Source organism: Eptesicus fuscus, chromosome 6, assembly GCF_027574615.1.
Source record: "Eptesicus fuscus isolate TK198812 chromosome 6, DD_ASM_mEF_20220401, whole genome shotgun sequence".
Lineage (NCBI taxonomy): Eukaryota > Metazoa > Chordata > Mammalia > Chiroptera > Vespertilionidae > Eptesicus > Eptesicus fuscus.
In genome coordinates, this window is record NC_072478.1 from 107,712,977 (window position 1) to 107,735,101 (window position 22,125).

General features: G+C 56.9%; 1 protein-coding gene across 1 annotated transcript in view; it reads left to right on the forward strand.

The window, feature by feature from the left end:
* MAD1L1 (mitotic arrest deficient 1 like 1) overlaps positions 1 to 22,125 on the forward strand; it is a 148,170-nt gene that overhangs the window by 17,080 nt on the left and 108,965 nt on the right. Inside the window, exons 7-9 of the mRNA XM_054718261.1 lie at positions 381 to 511; positions 669 to 783; positions 3,197 to 3,258. Coding sequence (XP_054574236.1) covers positions 381 to 511; positions 669 to 783; positions 3,197 to 3,258 — 308 coding nt within the window. The remainder of the gene's footprint in view (positions 1 to 380; positions 512 to 668; positions 784 to 3,196; positions 3,259 to 22,125) is intronic.

Genomic DNA, 22,125 nt, shown 5'->3' on the forward strand with positions numbered 1-22,125 from the left:
CCTCGAGATGGTGAAGGAAGGCTGTCCTCCCGTGGAAAAGACGCAGTCGTTACCTGTGTGTTAGAGCAGCGGAGCAGGCCCCGCACGGGGAGCGGATGTTTTACTGGTGTTTGTTCAGGGCCTTTGCTGAGTGTCCTTGGGCCCGACGTGTCTTCGGCTCCTGCCTCAGAGGGCAGCACAGCCCAGCACAGCAGCATGGCACTGGCCTGTGCTCCACTGTGGGCACTGCCCTGGGGTGAACGCAGAGCCCCAGCACAGAGGCACGCCCGGGGCAGGCAGGGAGGCTTTCCGGAGAAGGGGACTGGGTCACGGAGGTCGCTGAAGACCTGGGGCAGTATGGCGTCCATGACTTTCTCCTCTCTGTCCCTGGCCTCAACCAGGATTTGGAGCAGAAGCTGTTCCTGCAGGAGCAGGATTCTGCGATTGTGAAGAACATGAAGTCTGAGCTGGTGCGGTTGCCCAAGATGGAGCGGGAGCTGAAGCAGCTGAAGGAGGAAAATGCCTATCTGCGGTGAGTCAGGCGCAGGCGGTGGGGCGGGTGCAGGTGGTGGCTGGTAGCCTCCATGGGTTAGTTCTCAGGGGTTCCAGTGTGCAGCCCAATGCTCCTGGGCTCCTGGGCTCGTCTCCAGGCCACATGGCGTGTGAGTGACTTTATTTCTGCCCCTCAGGGAGATGCGAGAGACCAACGGGTTGCTCAGGGAAGAAGTGGAGGGGCTGCAGCGGAAGCTGAGCCGTCAGGAGAAGATGCAGGAAAACTTGGTTGACCTGGAGCTGGAGAAGGAGGTGAGGGCCTGAGCTGGTGAGCTACTTCCTGGGGGTGAGGGGGGGGCCTGGCTGCAAGAGAACTCTGGGTGTTTCACCTCAACAAGGGAGGCCACTGTGCTGGTGTGGTGGTCAGACTGCTGGCCTCAAAGATGGTCCTATCCTGACCTCCAGAATGGCAAGTCTGTTCTCATAGGTGGCAGAGGGGACTAAGGGTGCTGATCAGCTGGCCAGTGTGGCCACAGGGACTTGGCGGGCAAGAGGAGGCTGAGGAGGTTGGTGCGATTGTCAGGATTTCACCTGCCACTGCTGGTGGCACTGAAGATGGAGGAAGGGGCCATGAGCCAAGGACTGTGGGCACCTCTGGGAGCTGGAAAAGAAGAAGTAGATTCTTCCCTTAGAACCTCTTGCTGCCACCTTGATTTTAGCCTAGTGAGGCCCCTGTGCTCAGACTATGGAACCACAGGGCTCTGAGCTCGTACATCTGTGCAGTTCTAAGCCACAGTAGTAATAGGAACGCTGACACGGATGGTGTCTGAAAGGAACGTTGTGGCGTGTGAGACGTGGAAGGAACATTGTGGCGTGTGAGACGTGGAAGGAACGTCGTTGGCATGTGGGGCGTGGAAGGAACGTCGTTGGCGTGTGAGACGTGGAAGGAACGTCGTTGGCGTGTGGGACGTGGAAGGAACATTGTGGCGTGTGGGGCCTGGAAGGGACGTCGTTGGCGTGTGGGGCGTGGAAGGAACGTCGTTGGCGTGTGGGACGTGGAAGGAACATTGTGGCATGTGGGGCCTGGAAGGAACGTCGTTGGTGTGTGGGGCGTGGAAGGAACGTTGTTGGCGTGAGACGTGGAAGGAACGTTGTTCCCACTCCTGGACTTGAAGGGCACCTGTGCTGAGTCTTCTCCCTGTGTCCGCTGTCGGGATCACAGGTGGCGTTTGTGGAAGTTGTCGGTGCTGAAAACGTGCCTGACCTGTGGGCAGATGAGGCTGAGCTTCCCAGAAACTCTCTGTGTTGTCCAGTGCTCATGAGTTTGGACCAAAACTTAGGCCTGCGGCTCCTGGCCCCAGTCGTTGTGTCCTGCATGGCTTCCCGTGGCGGCACTCTGTCGCCCCACCTCTCCGGTTTGCCGGCACAGACCGTGCCACCACTGCCCAGTCTCCAGAGGGGTGAGAATGGTGTGGAGCTCTCCCTCTCAGAGTCCCAGACCCCTGAGCCCAGAGGAGGTCCAGGCAGCCTGAGGCATCCCGGGGCCTGGGCAGAGCGCCTCTCTCAGATGCTGGCTCTTGTAGGCACTTAGCCTGAAAAGACAGCCCTGGAGCTGAGCAGTTTCTTCTCTGGACAGAGTTTATTTTGAAATTGGTTAAGATTTTGGCTCTAGAATCACACGCCTAGTTTAAACCTGCCATGGAAGCTTGCTGGCTGTGTGACCCTGGGCAAGTTACTTAACCTCTCTGTTCACCTATATGATGAGCAATAACCGTGTTGGTTGTAGGGCTGGAAGTGCTAGCCAAGCCATGCCTGGCACTAGTAGGGGCTCAGGGGATACTTGAGTGATGGAGTGAATGCATTCAGAGCCCTGTGCTTGGCTCCAGGTGCAGGTGGCAGGTCAGAGGCCTGGGTCTGCCCTCACATTGGTTACATTCGGGAGGAGCAGCTGTGTGAAACACAGGGCAAGCCAGCCTGTGGGCGTGCTGGGCAGGGGAGGTGCCACCACCTCCTGTTCTCAGGGCTGGCTCCCTCCTGCTGTGGGGCCGTGGGGCCTGGCCGCCACGTCAGGGGAGGGGTTTGGTTCTAGGGCTTAACTCGTCTGCCCTGTGGCTGGGGGTCCTGAGAGCCCCTGGAAGATGGAGTGAGGCAGCAGGGCCTTGGGGCTCAGCCAGCTGCAGGACCACCAGCAGGCTGTTCCCCGGCCCGTCCTCTCACGGCCTGACAGGCTCTGACAGGATGTGTGGGAGCGGGAAGGAGCGAGGTGAGGCGTGCAGTGGAGCCTCAGTGATTGGGAAGCAGCCCGTCTGCTCTGGGGCAGAGGGGGCGCGTTTCTGCTTTAGCTCGGGCCAAGGGCGGGGTCCTCCGGAGCGGGGGTGGGACCCTTTCCTCTGCCAAGGGCCATTGGGTGTTTACACATCACTCGCAGCCACATCCACTGACCAACTTAGAAATTACGTTGGTCTGAAAAAGCTCCCAGACTTACTGAACTTTGAGTGCGGCCTCGGACGGACGTTCCCACCGTGCTCTAAAGGAGGGAGACTTAGCCTGCAGCATCACTGTCGGCTTCGTGGGGTGACAATTGGTGTGGAAATCAGTGGGCGCACGGTGGGTGGGAGACAGTAGGTGGGGCGTGGGGGTGAAGGGAGAGCAGGAGGGCTGTGAAGCCCTTGCAAAGCAGATGGTGGGGCACGGTGCTCTGGGTTCCACCCTCCGTGTCTTTCAGAGGCTGCTGGCGAAGCTGCAGAGCTGGGAGAGACTGGACCAGAGCACGGGCTTGAGCATCAGGTAGGCGGAGGGGCTGGCGCCGGTGTCCCCTTCTCGGCGCAGTTAGCGCCTTTGGCAGATGGGCCCAGCCTCCCCCCCTCTCCAGCAGAGGCGCTGGCAGCGCTGCTGGGAGCTTCTTCCTCGGGCAGCTCAGGAAGTCGGTGCCCCTCCCTGCCCGGTCTTCATAGCATCCTCACGTGGGAACGAGGCGGGCAGGGCTGGACACCGGGGTGGGCTGGCCCAGCTCTTCCTGCCCAAGGTGGCTTAGCTGGCCAGGCTGCTCACCGCGGCCATGGTGTGACGTCTGCCCTCGGCACCTGCCCTCACGTGCTGCGCTTTAGTCCCCCTCTCACCCTGGCCCCCAGCCGGGTCCTGCTGAGAGAACCAGCAAGCTCACAGCGTGCGATCCCGAGTGCGCAGTGAAGGGTTTAGGCTGGAAACAAGTCTGCGTACGCGCAGCCAGGAGTGGCAGGTGTTTGGCCTGCATTGTTGGGCTGGATTGAAGGACTTTCTCTGGTACGGACTGAGGAAGTGATTGTTTCTGGGGAGCTCATTCCTATTAGGTGCTCGTGATGAGGGGCAGTGGGCTGTGTTTAGGGTGAAAAGGAAAACACGGTGACAGAGGGTGGTTGTCCTAGTCAGGCCCTTGCAGCGGCTTCCCCTCCTTGTCTGATGGACCATCCAGCAAGTGCGGCAGGAGGCAGAGTGGCAGCTGCTGGGGCTGCCGGGCGGCCCTCCCGGGCCCAGACCTGAGGGGCCGAGCTGGGCCTGGTCCTCTGGTGGGGAGGACGGGCAGGACGGGCATCTTTACCCCAGCTGTCCTTCAGGGGCACTGCCCATCTTTCTCCAGCATCTTTCTCCAGCATTGCTGCTGCCCGGGCCCCTGGCACCCCCAGACCACCGCCTTAGCAGCCTTGTCTGCCTCGCTGCCCCCTTCTGACGGCGGTGGGGAGGCGGGGGGGCAGAAAGCTCGTCATCTGGATTAGTCCTGGTGCCCGGGTAGGGTCTGTGGTGTTAGGGAGCCTCGTGCTGTGCACCTGCTGCATGGTTCTGAGGCCTTAGTTTCCCAGTGTCTCCTGGAGCCTGGCCGAGGGGGGAGCCCTGTTAGAGAGCTGCCTGTGATTGCGCGGGGATCGCTGCTCTCAGCCCGCAGCTGCTCCCGCTGGCATGACGGGCTCCAGCTGTCCACGCCTCGCAGGTCCTCCTCATTTTCCTTTCGTCTCTGAGTCAGAGGACAGACGGGGCTGCTGTTTCCTCTTGAACTCCACCTGCAGAACTCAGACTCACAGAGGGCGGCCCAGCAGGGCCCACGTGTCTCATGCTTCCTCCTGTTCTCTGGGCTTATTAACTCACCCGAAAGCTCCCCGCCTGCCTCAGGCACACTCGTCAGGAGAGAAACCTCCGTGACTTCTCTCTTGTGCAGGAGATCAGAGGCCCCAGCGGCGGGTGACACCAGCCTGCTGAGCGCCCAGTGGGCCTCAGCCGCAGCGTCAGTCCGGCCCACAGGCCGTGGCCCGGGGCTCCATGGCCAGGAGGGAAGGGCAGCCGCTCCGTGCTCCCTCGGCCATTTTCCCGTCGCTGGGAAGGGAATGCAGTGCTTGCTCGTGGCGCTCTGGGGTGTAAGACGGTGACTTAGAACTGCCTGCACCTGGGAGGCTGCCTGCTGGGAGGCAGGAGATCCTCCCCGCGGCGAGGCCCGGTGCTCTCGCCCGTGCTGTGTGGTTGGTTGTGTCTGGGCCGCCTCTGGGGCCCCTCGGGGACCTCTGCTGCTCACCTTTCCTGTCCTCACTGGGCATTGGGGGCAGGCCTTCGCCTCCGCGGTGCGTGCTCCACTTGAGAGGGTCCGTGTGCCGTGTAGCAGGCGGTGGTCTCAGAGCCGTGCTGAGAGGATGCCGTCACCAGAACCACCTGGGAGTGTGGCACAAATGCAGACTCCTGGGCTGAACCCCGGCCCAGCGGTCAGCCCGTCCACGCGCTGGACTTGAGTCTTGGGGTGACCTTGAACACCGTGAAGAGGGGCTGGCCATCTCTTGCTGCTTTTTGGCACTTAGAGATGCTGAGCAGGGAGCACTGAGTGTGGAGGGGGAGATGGCAGCGGGATGTAGGACAGGGACACGCCGGGCCCTCTGCAGGCGGGGTCCCTGCAGGAGGGTGTCCGAGGGGAGACGGCACTGTCTGGGAGGTGTGTGCTGAGGGTGATGCCACCTGGGGGGGTACATCTGCCACGACGGTCTCAGCTGGTCGCCTCTTGTCACCCTTGCGGGGTCCAGTGCTCAGAGATGCGGAGGGCTGCTCAGAGCCTGCAAAGGTGGGTGGATGTCTGTCTGGCCCCGGATTGGCCCCCGTGTGTGGGGTGGTCTCTGTGCCTCTGCTCCCCCATCCGTAAATGGAAAGGCTTTTCTAGAACATTGGGTTCCCAGCAGGGCTCATGGGTCTCTTGAGAGTTTGATGACGTCACAGACTTTCTCCTCACGACAACACACGTTTGCATGTGCGCGTGTAGACACGACTTTGCATGCCAGTTCAGGACCCACTACCCTGAAGCATGATCAGCGGCTCTGCCAGCAGCAAGTTGGGGTTTGGGAGACGCCCCGAAGCAGGGATTCGAGGGGCTGGAGGGCATTTCGGCTCGGCCTGCTGGGCTTGAATCTGTTTAGCTTTTAGGTGAAGGTGCTGTCTGTCATTATTTTGGGACAGAGACCACTCATTTGGGGCATGTCATGAGCCCAGGCTCTGGTCGGTGTCCAGTGCCTCTGTGGGTTTTTGAGAGCTGTCACCACTAGGTGGCGTCCCCCTCCCCTGCCCCCGTGATTCTGGCTCCCAGTGACCTCAGGAGCTGCCCAGCCCTCGAGCTGCCCTGAGTTTAGGCCTGCGGCTCCTCCTGGCCCACTGCCGGCCCCCAGGCGACTTCCTGCCAAAACCAGGTTTGGTTGTGCGGGAGTGGCGGTGGTCTGCGGTCTGACAGTCCTGCCTGCCTTTGGGTGGCCACCCGGTCACTGTTGACTGTCCCACCTGCTCTGTTCTTTTTATGTTTTTAACATGTTTTCATTGATTTTAGAGAGAGAAACACTGATCCGTTGCCTCCTGCACCCTACCTGACGGGGGATCGAACCCGCACCTCGGGTATGTGCCCTGACCGGGAATCAAACCGGTGACCTGTTGGTGCACGGGACAATGCCCAACCCACTGAGCCACTCCTCAGGGCCACCTGCTCTGTTCTTGACCAGCCACTTGACGTTCCTACACCCCTGGGGTCTGGGAGCCCACGTTCGGAGTGAGCCTTCTCTGCGTGGAGCGCCTCTGGACGGGACCGCCCCTCTCCTGGGTTTGCAGGGGCTCTGTGGCCGCATGTCGGGACAGAGATCACCTGGTGAGCCCAAATCCCCAAGGCGTCCACGAAGAAGTGGGCTCAGGAGGGCAGGACAGTGGTCACTCGCCTCCCACTTTGGGATTTCTTACATCCCTAGGAGCCCAGAGGTACTGGGGGGTGGACGCGTTGGCTGGTGGGTAACCACTGTTGACCTGGAGGGGAGCCCCGCATCTGCCAGAGCAGCTTGTCCACCTTGGGGATGCCGACACCTGTCTCCAGCACCTGGCCGGGGCCCAGGCAGGTGGGCCTCATCTTTGCCTCAGAGCCGTGGGTGTGAGGGAATGGGCACAGGCCGCGTCAGGCGGGCTCTGATGGGGAGGAGGGAGGCGAGTCTGGTCCTGGCTGTTCCATCCCAGGACTGTGAAGGGTGCCTGCGCCATTCCTTGGCAGCAGTGCGGAGGGCGGCGTGCGGAGGGGACGGGGTGTGGACTGTGAAGGTTGGGCCGCGCCTCTGGGCAGTGTGGTCTGTTGGGGGAATGACTTGAAGGCACTGGATGAAGGTGGGCACCAGGAGGCACCCTTCGACGTGTCTGTGCCAACCTAGGCAGGATGCTTGGGGCACTGGGGAAAGAAGTAACCGAGAGGCTGGTGGGCAAAATGGAGGACAGTTCACCCGGAGTGAGGTGCTTGTCCTCGGGAGTTAATGCACTCACCCTGTCGTGGAAGGAGGGGACCCCCGGCCATCTCAGTGGGTGCAGAAGCAGCATCTAAACGGCAGCCTGAGGCGCTGGTGGGGGCAGGTGCTTCCAGGTGAGCTGGGCGCGGCGTCCGTGCTTCTGTGTGAGGTGGGGCCCGAGCAGGGCCGCCATGGGCAGGGGAGCGGGCAGGGGACCCGCTGGCAGAGGAAGAAAGAAGCCTTTCTTTGCTTGGAGGTGACGAGGTATTGATGCAGGAAATCCCACAGAATCGATAAAAAGCCACTGAATATGTGAACTTAGCAGGGTCACAGGACCCGAGGAAGCACACATACATTGATTTAGTTTCTGTCCTGGCAGCCAGCACGTGGAAGTCCATCCTGCTTACACCAGAAACACGAAATCCTCGGGGATGAGTGAACACAGTCTGTGTAAGATCTGTACACTGATAACTGGAAGCGGTTGCTGAGAGAAATTACAGATAACCTAGCGGTAAAATAAATGGAGGGAGGCATTGATTTCGTGGGCTGGACACCCAGCGCTGTCAGGAGGTCAGTTTGCTGAAATTGCTCCACACGTGCCCCCCAGTTAAAGTCCCAGCAGGCTTTTTGACAGAAATCGACGAACCGATTCTGAAACTTCCATAGAAATGAGCCGGAACGGGAATGGCTGCAGCGTTCTGACAAAGGACAGGTACAGGGCTCAGTGGCTGGTTTCAGGACACACCGGACTGCGTTCCTCACGACCGCGCAGTCCCGGTGTGGAGAGACCTGCGCTCAGTGGAACGGGGAAGTTCAGGAACCACCCACGAGGGTGGAGGTGATTGAGTCTCGGGAAGGCGAGGTGGTAATTCGGTGGGAGACTCTTTTCAACATCCGGTGCTGGGCCAGGGCGACAGCCGAGGCACTCCCTCCGGCGCAGACTTCAGGGTGCAAACCAGAGTTCCTAGAACCCCAAAACACGAACCACCAATGGAAAAACGGCGACGGTAGAGTTCACCAACATTTAAAGCCTTTGCTCTCAAAAGGCTTCAGAAGAAAAGGCAAGCTGCGGGCCGGAGAGACCTTCCCAGGTGTGCGTGACGGAGGCCTCGTCCGCGTGGTGTGACCGAAGGCGCCTTTCCCACCCGTAGGAGGACCAGATGTAAACCGTGGGCAAGAGGCGGACGAAGACGTTTACGAGAGAAACGCTGGGAACGGCGAGTGAGGAGAGGGGAGGTGCTCGGCACCGTCGTCCCGGGAGCACGCAGCCCGCGGGGAGCAGTGCTGCTGCCCAGCTCCCTGGCCATAGGTCGACACGTAACCACTGAGCACCCGGCCGGGCTGGGTGCTGCTTAAAGCCTTCACTCTGGGAAGGAGCCCATCCCCTGAGCTTGTCCAAGGCCCACGGGCAGCGGCAGCCAGGGAAGACTGCTCTCACCCCGTGCAGCCTTGTAGGCAATGCTGGTAAATTCTGGTGCATCTTTCTAGAATGTGGGTGCACCTGCAAGCGTTATGCACCCCTTTAGGTGGGCTCACACTGTAATGCTGCCCTGCACCCTGCGTGCCCTTAGTCTCCCCCAGATTTTGGCAGCTGCACCCGTGGCTGGACAGTTACGTTGGCAAGCGCTCTGCAGTGTGGGTGAGCCCTGCGACCCCTCAGGCCCCCTGCCGGCCATGTCGGTGGTTTCCGGTGGGTGTTAGTTCTCCACTAAGCAGTGCTGGGTAGGTTGGGTAAATTCTTAGACGTAGAATTTTTACTCAGAAGAGACCTGCCTTTGAAATGGAGCTGGTGCTAATGGCCCCGGAGCGTGCTCCTCCCATTTCCATCATGTGGGTGCCACCTGCTCTGGGCAGTGCGCTCTCACAGGTCCCAGAGGCAGAGGCTCAGCGAAGCCACCGGGAGTGCGGGCAGGGCTCGTGCTGGGGCTGTTAGGAGGCAGGCTGAGCACTTGGTTTTGGCGAGGGCCTTGTCAGAGCACGGGCTGCGGGTGGAGTCCCTCTGCCAACAAGCCTCTCATTTCCTAGAGGAGCCGGCGGGCTCGTGGCAGGGACGCTCTGTCCCTTTGTGCCGAGTCTGGCCTGGTTTCAGTCAGGCCAGAAGGGCGTGATCCTACCTGTCAGTGTGAGTCCAGCTTGATGGGCTGAAGGGCTGCTGAGGAGCGGGGCGGGGCGGCTGGGCGGCAGGTGGGTTTTGCTGGCTCTGAAGCCTGCCTGCTCCCCCGCCTCCAAACTGCTGACCGTCACCTGGAGCGGAGGCTGCAGCCGACAGTGCTGACCTGGACGTTTCCCAAAAGCACTTGTAGGCTGGCCAGGCGACAAGTCTAGGGAATGCATTTCCCTGATGTGTGAGGCCAATTAGGAGGACAGCGAGGGGAGTGCACCATTCCTCCTGCGAGGAGCTCATTGACCACTGGACCCTTCATTACCCAGTCGCTGTGGCGGCTCGTCACCCCCGTCCTGCCCATCCATACGGGAGCTGTCGGGGCGTGGGAAGGGGGAGCTGTCAGCATCTCGGTCCCTTTAATTGGTCTTGGCTGGTTTTCTTTAGACAGGGAGGCGGAGAGGAGGGAGAAGTGCTTTACCTTCTGGGTCCTCGTGAGCCCGCCCGCCCGCCCGCCCTTCTGGTCTTCCTGCTGATGCCTCGGCTTCTCTGTTGTTTGCTGGTTGTCAGCATTCAGACAGGAGACAGTCCGACTGTCATGTCTCTGACCGCAGCAGGGCAGGCGTCCCGCAGGGGGCATCTTGGGCTGAAATCTGAAGGGAGCGTTACGTGGTGAAGAGGGGAGGTTTCTGCTGAGCCCATGGGGTGGGGCGAGGAGAGGATGAGCACCCAGGACAAGACAGCGGCCCGGGGCAGGCCGGGAGAAGCCCAGGTGGCCCTGGGGCCATGCAGGGAGGTCTCCCCTCCTCGGTGAAGGTTGAAGTAGCTCACCAGCTACGACAGAGTCTGCTTTGGAACACCCAGCAGCCCCGCGCTTCCTGGGAGAAGGCCATGGACGTTCTTAGGGTCCGCCTGTGTTTAGTCTGGATGGAAGCCTTCCTGCCTGTTCTGTCCCTTACCTGTGTCTTTTCTGTTGTTGTTAATCCTCACACGGGCATATTTTTCCATTGATTTTTAGAGAGAGTGAAAGGGAGCGGGAGAGACAGAGAGAGAAACATTGATGTGAGAGAGACACATCATCTGCGGCTGGGGATTGAGTCTGCAACTGAGGTATGTGCTCTTGCCTGGAATTGAACCTGGGACCCTTCAGTCTGCAGGCCAATGCTCTAACCACCGAGCAAACGGGCCAGGGCACTTACCTGTGTCTTTGAAGGGAGAGGTGCCTGAAGGGGCCACAGAGAGCCAATGAGCCCTGCTCGGGAGGAGGCTGCTCCCTTGCCCGGGTGGGAATGTGGCAGGGACCTTCCTGAAGACGGGCTCTGGAACTGGAGAGGGAGACAGACCGAGTGGGTTCTGTTTCTGGCAACACCGGCATCAGTGTCCTCTGGGACCTTGAAAGCATTGACCACAGCTCCCGCCTGCAGCTCTCAGGGTTCTTTTAAATGAGGAGGATTTCCAAGGCGCTGGCATGTGCGTGTTTGCACGTGTGTCTGCGTGTTTGCATGTGTGCGTCTGCGAGGCCTGCGGACAGCCTGGTCAGCTTTGCCAGCAGGAGGCGATCCTCACCTCACTGAGGGGCGGCAGGGGTGTCTGGGGGCACCTGTGCCTCCAGGGACGTGCAGTCGTCCAGCACAGCCTCTCTGCCTCGGGGCCCCTGCCTGGGAGGGAGCACAGTCCTCCCTCGGAGCCCAGTAGACCCCGCCGGAAGCTGGGAAGAGTGGGCGGGGCTGGGGGCACCTGGGTCCCCTGACACGAGCAGGACTGGCACCGCCCCCGGTCTGCGACCGACGGGACGAGATGCGAAAACAAAACCCTTGGCTCTCAGGTCCGTGCTCAGTGACCTGGGAGCGGGGCCAAGAAGGCGTCGGCGGCGTGGGAGCCGCTGGGCTGGTGGAGAAAGCACTTCTTGAGGCAGGTGGTGGTGGAGGTGCACGTCCGTCCGATGCTGGCCTCTGGGGGGGCGAGGGGCCAGCATTCCTACGCGGTCATCGCTTCTGGTCACCGCCTTCCGTGGCAGCTGCAGGCCGGTGCTGCTGCGTTTTACTGAACGGAGCCCTGAGCCTCCTGCTGGGAAGAGGCGGAGGGGCAGGGGAGAAGCCGTGGGCCTGACGCCCGGCCGGGCTGCTTCTGTGGCTCCCGCACCTCCCCCTGATGGCTCCTTTGTTCCAGGCAGACATTCCTGAGCTTTACGGTGTCAGGCATGTGCTGGGTGCTGGGGAGTGTTGACTAAACCAATGAAGAGCCACCTGTTTGTTCCAGGAACGTGGGTTTATTCAGGAACAACAAACAGTTGCAATTTGGAACATGCGGCTGATGGTGCAAGGCCACTAAACTGCCTTGACCTAAAAGTCCAGAGACAGAGGGAGCAATGTTCCGGTCCAGCGGAAAGGCCAGCAGAGGCATCTGAAGACGGAGAGTCCATTGGAGGACACGGAGTTGGAAGTGCAGTGGCTTTTCATTGGCGGAGTGGTTGCTGGGCGAGGGTAGTGGAAGAGTAGAAGCATCTTCCTGTTTGGGCAGTTGTCCATGAGTGGTGGGCGGAAGAGCGCCCCCTGCAGGCCTCCCAACTCCAGCTGAAATGCCTTTCTGTGTGTTGTCCTCGCAGGATGCAGCTGCAGGTTGGCAGGGCTGTTCTGAGCACTCCCAGGCCTCGTGCAGCCAGCACACAGGTGTGTTGGGCCCGGCCCCGGAACAGCTGGTTCTGGCCTGAGGCTGGGGGCACGTTGCAGCAGAGGAAGTGGCCTGTGCAAACACAAGCGGGAGGGAGTGGGTGTGCTGGGAGATGTCCCGTAGTCCTCAGGGTGCTCGCCAGAGTGCGTGGCGGGTGAGCGTGGAGAAGGGGCAGGGAGCAGATCCTGACGGTGTTCTGGGTCACGCTGAGGATGGGGCTGCATCCTGAGGTGACAGGTGGGCACACCCATTGGTGGGCCTCTGTCCTCCCCGAACTCGCTGAGAGGGCCTGGGGCCTTGGCTAGGCCACGCCTGCTGGGTCTGCGTGCTTTCCGACACGCTGCGGGTTTCTGAGCCTGCAGCGCGGGTCGGGGAGTGTTCCCCACGAGACAAAGGTGCCCGTTAGGCTCGGGCAGTGCCCAGAGCCTGGGGTTGGGAGTTTACGTCAAGCTGCAGGCTGGTCAGAGTGGACGAGGGAGTGGCTCTCCCTGCTGGAAGCCTGCAGCTGGGAAGGTGTCAGGTGAAGGCCAGGCTCTTTCCAGTCTGTCCTTCCCTGTCCTCTGTAGGCGAGTGCCTGCTCCTCCCTGACCCCCGCCCTCTCCTGAAGGACTGTGATTTGGGGAAACATCGATCACGTATTTATTTTTTGCACATTTATCTGCGGACTGGCCATCTGCCAGACCGGGGCTGGCTCTGGGGCTGTGGAGTCACAGAGCGCAGCCTCTGACCTCACCGCGCGGGGACAGCCTTGCCGTGGCCTTTTCCGGGAGCATCTCACTGGGAGACAAACCTTGGTTGTGTTTCTGCTGGATGTGAATAATGACGGTGGGCAGACGGCCAGCCTTTCTCCGTTCTGGACAGCGTGGCTGCCGAGAGGCTGCAGGGTTTGTTGTTGTAGGACAGTCCCTGCTCTGACGAGGCCTTCACTGGCCGACAGGACACCCCTTTCCCGGCTGTGGTCGCCCTGGAGGGCTGACTGCTCGAGAACTCACCGGCCCATTCAGCCGGTGTCTCACTCGCTCTGCCTCCCAGCTCTGGGGGTGAAGCAGGGAGGTGCCTCCATGTGGCAGAGGAGGGACCAGAGATGCCAAGGTCGTCCAGCCAGTTTGTGGCGCCCTTGTCGGGTTGCTGGGCTGGTCCTGGCACATGGTGGGCTCTGCCCTCCATAAGCTCCATCCATCTGGCCGGCCGCATGGTGCCATGCAGCTGGGTCCTGCGTCTCTGTGAGCGGGTCAGTCTGCTGCTGGCACTCACAGGCTTCTGACAGGAAGCTGCCTATCCACTTAGCCCAGCAGCACGAGGCACATGCGGGCAGGAAGCCCATCCGCTGACGGCAGCTCTTTAAGACCTGATGGCTCCCAGCTGAACTAGCAAGGAGGGCCTGGAGCCTGCGGGCTGACCTGCCTTTGCTCGGGCTGGGCACCTTCTGCAGCTCAGACTTGCTCTTCATGGGGGAGGCTCTGCGGCAGCACAGGACAGTAATTATCAGGGAGAGGAAGGTGTTTTAACTTCTGAGGCGGCACCCCAATACTGTCTCGTTTGTGGAGGAGGCTGAGTTAGAAGATTATCAATTAACTAGAGGCCCGATGCATGAAGATTCGTGCAAGAATGGGCCTTCCTTCCCCTGGCTGCCGGCACCGCCCTTGCTCTGGCCTGGAGCCGCCTTTCTGTCTTTGCTCCGCCCAGAGCCGCCTTTCCGCCTTCCCACGCTACCCAGAGGCCCGGAGCGGCTGGGGTGGTGCGGAATGCCTGCATTGTTGCCATGGCGACGACACAAGCATCCTGCCGCTCAGCGCCTGTGTATGCAAATTAACCTGTCATATTTGTTGGGTTAATTTGCATACTCACTCCTGATTGGCTGGTGGGCATCACGAAGGTATGGTCAATTTGCATCTTCCTCTCTTATTAGTGTAGATTCTTTTTTTAAAAAAATATATTTTACTGATTTTTTACAGAGAGGAAGAGAGAGGGATGGAGAGTCAGAAACATCGATGAGAGAGAAACATCGATCAGCTGCCTCTTGCACACCCCCCGCTGGGGATGTGCCCGCAACCAAGGTACATGCCCCCGACCGGAATCGAACCCGGGACCCTTGAGTTCTCAGGCCAACACTCTATCCACTGAGCCACACCGGTTTTGGCTATGTAGATTCTTTATTATGTGAAACTACTTTCCAGTTTCGTGGCACCAACAGTCCTCCACAGTGGGGTGGGCACTGGCTGCTGCTGTGTGGTCTCAGAGCTCTGCTGCTGCCCGCCTGGAACCGACAGTGGGTGGAGTCCAGGTGGAGGACGGTTAGACACAGCTTTCTGTCTCCCATGTGCTCGTCCTGGTGCCTGCTCTTCCTGTGTTGCTTGAGTTCACTGCAGTTAGGTCTCGGCGTATCTTTTCTCCTACTAGGATTGTAGTTACAAAATGCAGCCTCGCTCCTCTTTTGGAATAGGTAAGTTGTCACTTGCTGGTTTGAGAGAAGGCTCCTTAAGTTGAACTAACTTCTATGGGAAAATTAGATTTGTTTTTACTAAATGAGAAGAGTCACTGGTAACTATTACTGGTGTTTTGCTGTGGGCATTATTATTGTTTACTAGTAGCCCTGCGCACGAATCCGTGCGCCAGTAGCTCGCTGCTGCCCTCGTGTAGCTCTCTGCCTGCTGCCCCGCCCTCCTGTAGCTCCTCCCTCCCTCTTTGCCCCCCCCATAGCTTGCTGCCCTGCCCCCTCCTGTAGCTCTCTGCCGCCTGCTTGTAGTTCGCTGCCCCACCCTCCTGCAGATCCGTGATCCCCTCGTTACGCCTCATGGCATAATGGATAATTAGCCTATTCCTCTCTTACATGGGATTAGAGCTTAGCTGCAGTGTCCTAGATGGCCCAGTAGGGGTCGCTACCAAGTTGTCAAACCTGGCGTCTTAGGATACAAGGACTTTTGGTAACAGAGTACTCTCTTGTTTTAGCTGTTGAGCAGGCGAGATTTGTTTTTCACTTACAGTGGGCACCTGGGATGGCTGTTGGGGGAAGGCTGGCCAGTTTTTCCTAGAGAGTCAGGCAGTAAGAGCTAGGGCCTTGTGGCCATGAGGTCTCTGTGCATGTCGCATGGACAAGGGCGGCCTCCCTTTTGGCCGGGTGGGCACTCTCCCTGCTGACACTGGGCGTGCCCAGGGCAAGCAGGACCCTTGGTGACCCTGTCGGGAAGGTGCCACAGACGGTGAGGGATGCGGCCGTGTCCCTGTCACCCTTGATATCTGGAAGTGGGTGTGACCGCTGCTTCAGGGTATAGAGCTGGCCAGCCAACTCAGAGCCACGCCGCCTCCTTTCCCAGTGGCTTCTGCAGACACAGGATCCTGGCGTCGCTGTCTTCCCTGTGTCTGGTTTGGGGGCATCTGCGCACAGGATGCGACCGTGCTTGAGGGTAGTGAGTGGAATGGAACCGAGTGCTTGACTGGGTGTCCTAGTCCCAGATTCAGCACCTGTTGAGCGGGGGTCGCACTGTACAGTCAGTCTCTCTGTGGGCCTGGGGGCCCCTGAAGGCAACTTCTTCTTTTTAAAAAAATATATTTTATTCGATTTTTACAGAGAGGAAGGGAGAGGGATAGAGAGTTAGAAACATCGATGAGAGAGAAACATCGATCAGCTGCCTCCTGCACACCCCCTACTGGGGATGTGCCCGCAACCAAGGTACATGCCCTTGACCGGAATCGCACCCAGGACCCTTGAGTCCACAGGCCGACGCTCGATCCACTGAACCAAACCGGTTAGGGCAAGGCGACTTCCTCTTGAGTGAAGAATGCAGAAGGAGGAGGCCCTTGCCGATTGGCTCCCAGGGCTGAGAGACGCTCCTTTCTGTCTTGCCTCCGTTCTGGTGGCCGAGTTCCCAGAAACAGGTGTTGCAGTCCCCTCTGTTGCACTGAACAGGCGTTTGTTGAGCGATCACTGCGTGGCAGACCCGAGTGGAAGGCAGCACAGGAAGCAAGAGTGCCCTCACGGCTCAGGTGCTGAGGGCGGGCTGGGGCTCCTTCTGGGGGGAAGATGTCTTTCCATGAGGGGCGGCACCAGAGCTGGGCTGGGGGCGCCGCGCCTCCCCCCCCCCCCTCATGGCTGGGCCACTGAGGAAGCTGGGGTGGGAGCTGCCAGCTGCCGTGCAGGAGTGGAGACGAGCCATCTTGGTCAGCCTTGTTCCCTTCCTGCTGGTCTGCAGCCCCTCCTGAGGGGGTGAGCCCTGCCGCTTCCCAGCGCCCTCCTCCCGCTGCCCGCGCGGCCTGACTCTGTCCCGTGTCCACTCGCTCCTCGCCAGGAGCGGAGCCTGTCTGGTTTACAGTAGGGCTGTGCTGGTCTCCGTCAGATCCCGTCACGGTGTGGAGCACTTCCATTTCCTGACAACCCTTGCCAATTAGCTTTATTTAATTATCTCCCAGGGCTAAGCTTGAATACATTTTGTGTTAAATTCACAGTTTCCCCCTTTCTAAACGACATGGACTTAATATCCTTGTTAAAATCTGATTAAAACTAAAATTGAGTTTTTTGAAGTCTGATTATTCCATGAAATGGAATTTTTAAACCTAATTACTGCTGGATTTGCATATACTTTTCAGCACCATTGAAAAGAAAGTTGAAGTAAATGTATTAATGGCATCCTTTCCTGTCGTTTCCTTGGGGCGTGGCAGGTGGGAGGGACGCGGCCTTCTTTCCCTCCGTAGGCAGATTGTCTGAGACTGTTCCTCGGAGGGTCAGCTCCCACGGAGTCTGAGCTCAGCCTCACTCTCCTCCGCCTGTGCCCTCTGCCAGCTCACACGGGCGACAGCCTTTCGAGGGCACGGCTGCCTGCCCTTCTCCCTGTCGTGCAGGCTCTTACCTTTGAGGAGGAGAATGGGAGGGGGATAATGATTGTAGCCTCTGGGGCCTCCCCTTTCGGTCCCAAAGGTGGATTTATAATTAATAGCTACCTTCATCCTAATGCTGGATCACATTGGTATCGTTAAAAGTAGAAACAAACTCAGAAGTCTGATATATATACTAGTGGCCTGGTTCACAGATTTGTGCACATTGAAAGGAAATTAATTAGAAAAATATTTTAACTTCGCTCTCCGCCCTTTCTCTATAACAGAAGTGTCAGCCAAATTCACGATCAACAATGACAGATCGAAACACGTGCGATTGGCGCCAGTGACAGCTTTATGTGTATCGTGCATATGCGAGTCAATTTAGCCTCTTATAGATATAGGACAAACTTGCTTAACCCTTTGCACTCGCTTGCTTTTTTCTCGATTCCTTTATTCTAATGCTAACCGTGTCGAGTCACACTCGACATCCGAGTGCAAAAGGTTAATTATATATGGGACAGACCTGCTTTCTGATGCAGCTAAACTTTTTCCAGCCCAGTGAAGCACCCCAACTTCTCTTTTAGGCAATTGTCAGCAACACAGCAGGAAATATCAACACGAAGCAATTACTATTGTAGATCACGCAGGGAGAACAAAGGGTAAAATATTTAACTGCAGCAGTGTTTGACTATATCCTGCGCAGTGAGAAAACCTGAAGTCATTTTCAAGGTCCACCATTTCTTTCTTCTGTTCAGTCTGGTCAAGTTTCTAAACTTCCTAAATCTCTGTTTTCCGGCTAATGAACAGAAAATAGGATTCCACCAAGTCTCCTATCTATCTACTCCAGATCAAATGAGATGAGAAATGGGAAACACTTCACAGACATTTGGTTAAAGTGTGAAATGTTTGCACCTGGCTATAAAGCAAGTCATGTTCCTGGGCTGAAGAAACTCCAAGGAGGCTAGTCACTAGGGAGAGGAAGCCGGGCGTTGCTCCGTGATGTCATTACCCAGCACCCACAGTGACCATTTCCGGGATGGGCTGGGCTGGGGGCCGCATTTTGCGCCATGGGGTCTCAGCAGCATCGGCTGTGATTTGGTGGGCTGTCGCTCTGGGGTGGTGGCGGGGCCTGTGTCCCACTTGGGGGAAGCCGAGTGTTTTTGGTTTGTGGGTGCCAGGTCCGTGGTGCCGTTTCTTTGTAGATGGCCAGTGCGCATCATGGCAGCTCATTGTTGAGCGTCTGCCCCCTGGTGGTCAGTGTGCATTGTAGTGACTGGTCGGACAGTTGGACACTTAGCATATTAGTCTTTTATATATATAGATTGATTAATTTCAGAGAGGAAGGGAGAGCGAGAGGGAGATAGAAACATCAATTATGAGAGAGAATCATTGATTGGCTGCCTTCTGCATGCCCCCCACTGGGGATTGAGCTCAAAATCTGGGCATGTACCCTGACCAGGAATTGAACCGTGACCTCCTGGTTCATAAGTCGACACTCAACCACTGAGCCATGCTGGCCAGCCTGCCTCTGTGTCTTTGTTTGAACCCCACAGAAACAACCGGATTTCCTCGTCAGCTGAGTTAGTCATATGAAACCTCTCCTGACTTCTCACGTGTGAAAATGAACAGTGCTAATAAGTTAACCATAGCCACTGACTCTCTGATGTCCTATTTTTCCCCTTTAATCCTCAACCAAGGATATGTTTTTACTGATTTAATGAGAGAGAGAGAGAAACAAACACTAATTGGTTGCCTCCTGACGCGCCCCTACTGGGAATAGAACCTGCAATCTGGGCATATGCCCTGACCGGAAATTGAACCATGACCTCCTGGTTCATAGGACAACACTCAACCACTGAGCCATGTGGCTGGGCGCCAGTTCCCATTCTTCCCAGAGCTCCATAAAGTTTTCCAACATCGGGGAGTTAAAAATACTAGTGGAAAAATAACTAAGCCAAAATAAGTAAATCCTTTCAAGCCAAGTCATGTTTTTTTTCTGAAACATTTTACAGGGATTTGTTTTGTGTTCTTCTGTGTTAGTCAGGGGCATGTAAACTGTTACTAAGTCTGTGGGCAGAGCTTATTTAAACAAGTGAACAGCCCTCGGTGGTTAGAGCGTTGGCCTGCATACCAAAGGGTGGAGGGTTCAATTCCTGGTCAAGGACATGCACCTGGGTTGCAGGTTTGATCCCAGCCCCGGTCGGAGCTCATGCAGGAGGCACCAGTTGATGTGTCTCTCTCACATTGATATCTCTCTCTCCCTCCCTCTCTCTCTCTCTCTCTCTCTCTTCCCTCCTCCCTTCCACACTCTCAGAAAATTAATAGAAAAATATCGCCAGGTGAGGATTAACAAACAAGCAAAGAAACAAGTGCACATCTTTGCACGTCCCCAGCTGCACCACTCCAGCTCCCTGGCAGGGTACCAGCCAACACGTGGGAGGCATGCTGCTGCCGGGGCGGTGGGGAAGCGTGGCGGGCCCGTCTGGGCAGACCTGGGACAGGGAGGGCCCCGGGAGCGGCATCTGCAGACAGACACACACAGCACCTCTGACCGAGATGGCTGCTTTCCCTCCGCGTAGAACCTTCCGGGAGTCTGGAGAGCAGGCAGGAGCATGTGATACTGATTTAGAAGCGAGAGACTTGCCCTGAGGTACCGATCAGCCCGCAGCTGGGAGCGGTCATCTGGGGAGAGCCAGGCTCTGCTCACCGCTCTCCACTTTCCTCTGAAGCGAAGAGCTTGAAACGTAACAATGGAACAATGAGGGGAAGGAGCCGGCTCCGATGAAGAGAGAGATGGCTGATGCGCCATCCCTCTGAAATGCTCCCTTCCCGCTGGGCCGGGCCGGGCGTCTTCTGGTGACCCGACCCCTTGGCACCAGTGACCACTTTACAGCGTCACTCAGAGTGCATGCCCCTGCCAGGCCTCCCAGAGCATCCCACAACCGTGGGAGCTAAACAAATGCCATAATTTCCTCTCCCTGCTCCCCACACAGCACCAAGCAAAGGCCAAGGGCCACCAGAGCCGAGGCCCCCAGCGGCCACTCCCCGCCCCCCACCCCCAGTGCAGGTCTTCCACTGCCCGCCTCCCGGGGCTCCTCCCCAGGCCTCTGTGTGGCTGCTCCCTCGCCAGCTCTTCCAGGCTCTGTCACCGGCCTGCCCAGCACCCTACTTCAGACGGCACCCCCGACGCTGGCACTCTGCCCTGCACTGTTTTCCTTCACGGCGGACCTGTCCCAGAGGCTCTGCCTTTTATCTGGGCTCACCTGAGGCCTTCGCTTCACTGCGATGCAAGTTCCATCGCAGCAGGTGCTGCTTATTTCGGTCCGTTTTCCACTGGCCAAGGACCTAGAATAGTGTCTGGCACGAAAGTAGGCTCTCAGTAAACGCTAACTGAAGGAACAAAACAGTATCTGTCCAACTCGATTCTACCGACGCTTGAGCTCAGACCGCTGGGTTTCAAGGTCCGCGTTGCTGGTTAAATGACACTCTAGGCGTGCAGTGGGGTCTGTTTAAATATGTCTCTGGACCGAGGAATTTCAGAGGGTAGGCGGGGTCTGGGGGAGGTGGGAGGGGAGTGACTAACTTACGTGCATGAATGCATCACCCATGGACACAGACAGTAGTGGTGAGGCCTGGGAGGGGCAGGTGCGGGGTGGAGGGGGTCAGTGGGGAAAACAAAACCCACAAACAAACAACGGGGACATCTGTCATACTTTCAACAATAAAGATAATTTAAAAATAAAGTTGAATTAAGTAAAATGAAGTAAAGGGAAAGGCACAAAGAAACTTTTTATTTATTTATTTATTTATTTATTATTATTATTATTTTTTAAAATATATTTTATTGATTTTTTACAGAGAGGAAGAGAGAGGGATAGAGAGTTAGAAACATCGATGAGAGAGTAACATCGATCAGCTGCCTCTTGCACACCCCCCACTGTGGATGTGCCCGCAACCAAGGTACATGCCCTTGACTGGAATCGAACCCGGGACCCTTCAGTCCGCAGGCCGACGCTCTATCCACTGAGCCAAACCAGTTTCGGCAGAAACTTTTTATTTTTTAATATATTGTTAGTGATTTCAGAGAGGAAGGGAGAGGGAGACTAACATCAGTGATGAGAGAGAATCATCTATCGGCTGCCTCCTGCACACCCCCCACTGGGCATCGAGCCCGGAACCCAGGCCTGTGCCCTGACTGGGAATCGAACCGTGACCTCCAGGTTCGTATGTCAATGCTCACCCTCTGAGCCACACCAGCCGGGCCAAAGAATCTTTTCATATGTTTATATAGAAAGGTATGTAAAATGCATTGCCAAATAAAAAAGAAACATAAATGAGTGTACGATGCCACCATTTCTAAAAAGAAAGGGAAAATGAGTAAGCATGGCTACGGTTTATATGTGTGAAAAATGTCCAGAGTGCACAAGACAAAACCGAGCTTCCTGCAGGAGAGGGCAGGAGATCGCCACTGTACCTTTCACAGAAGCGGTAATGTTTGTACCGAGGAAATGGAATAGCTTTTCAGAAAATGATTTTTTAAAGCTTAGCATTATAAACTTATAGTGCAGAATGAAATACTATACAAAAAATTTCTAAAAAGTAAACAATTACTCCATGATGAGTTAATTCATGAATATATAACTAGAGCCGTTTACAGTAACACAGTCATATATCACTCCTAAATGTTTAGCTATGAAATACAATGTGAATAATTTGCATTACAAGTGGAGCAAAAATACATTAGTAAAACGTTTCCTAGGTAAAATAATCAAGAATGTTACTGATCCTAAAAGTTTGCTAAAGTGGAAAATAAGATGTTTATACATCAAACATTTGAACTTAAAATATTACAAATACATAATCGTTCCCAAGCGGCAAACTCCTATGAGTCCACTAACGAGTTTCATCCTATATTTTCTGCATAAGCCACAAAACATGCCCATGATTTTAGCTGTTTCTTTAAAACGGACACCTCAGTCCTCCTAAATGTTACAGCCTTCCCTCGGAAACCTTCAGTCACTTGCTTTCTTCAGCAGAAATTTGGGGGCGATTTTCCTTTGAGACGTTCCAGAGCCTTCAACTTTGTTCTCACAGAAACACGGCTTTCTTCCCAGTTTATTTTTCATCAGCCTCTGTAACATTTAGTTAGATTATTTAATTACAGTAACATGTGAAACTGGCAGAAACAGACCCGTTTCGGATGGCACAGCAGCTCCTGGGGGCGGGGCTGTGCGAGCGGCCTCACCGCTAGCGAAGTGCACGATGAACGGTGTGGCGCTTGGCTTTGAGGTCGGGAGCCACGGGCTGGTGCTGGGGAAG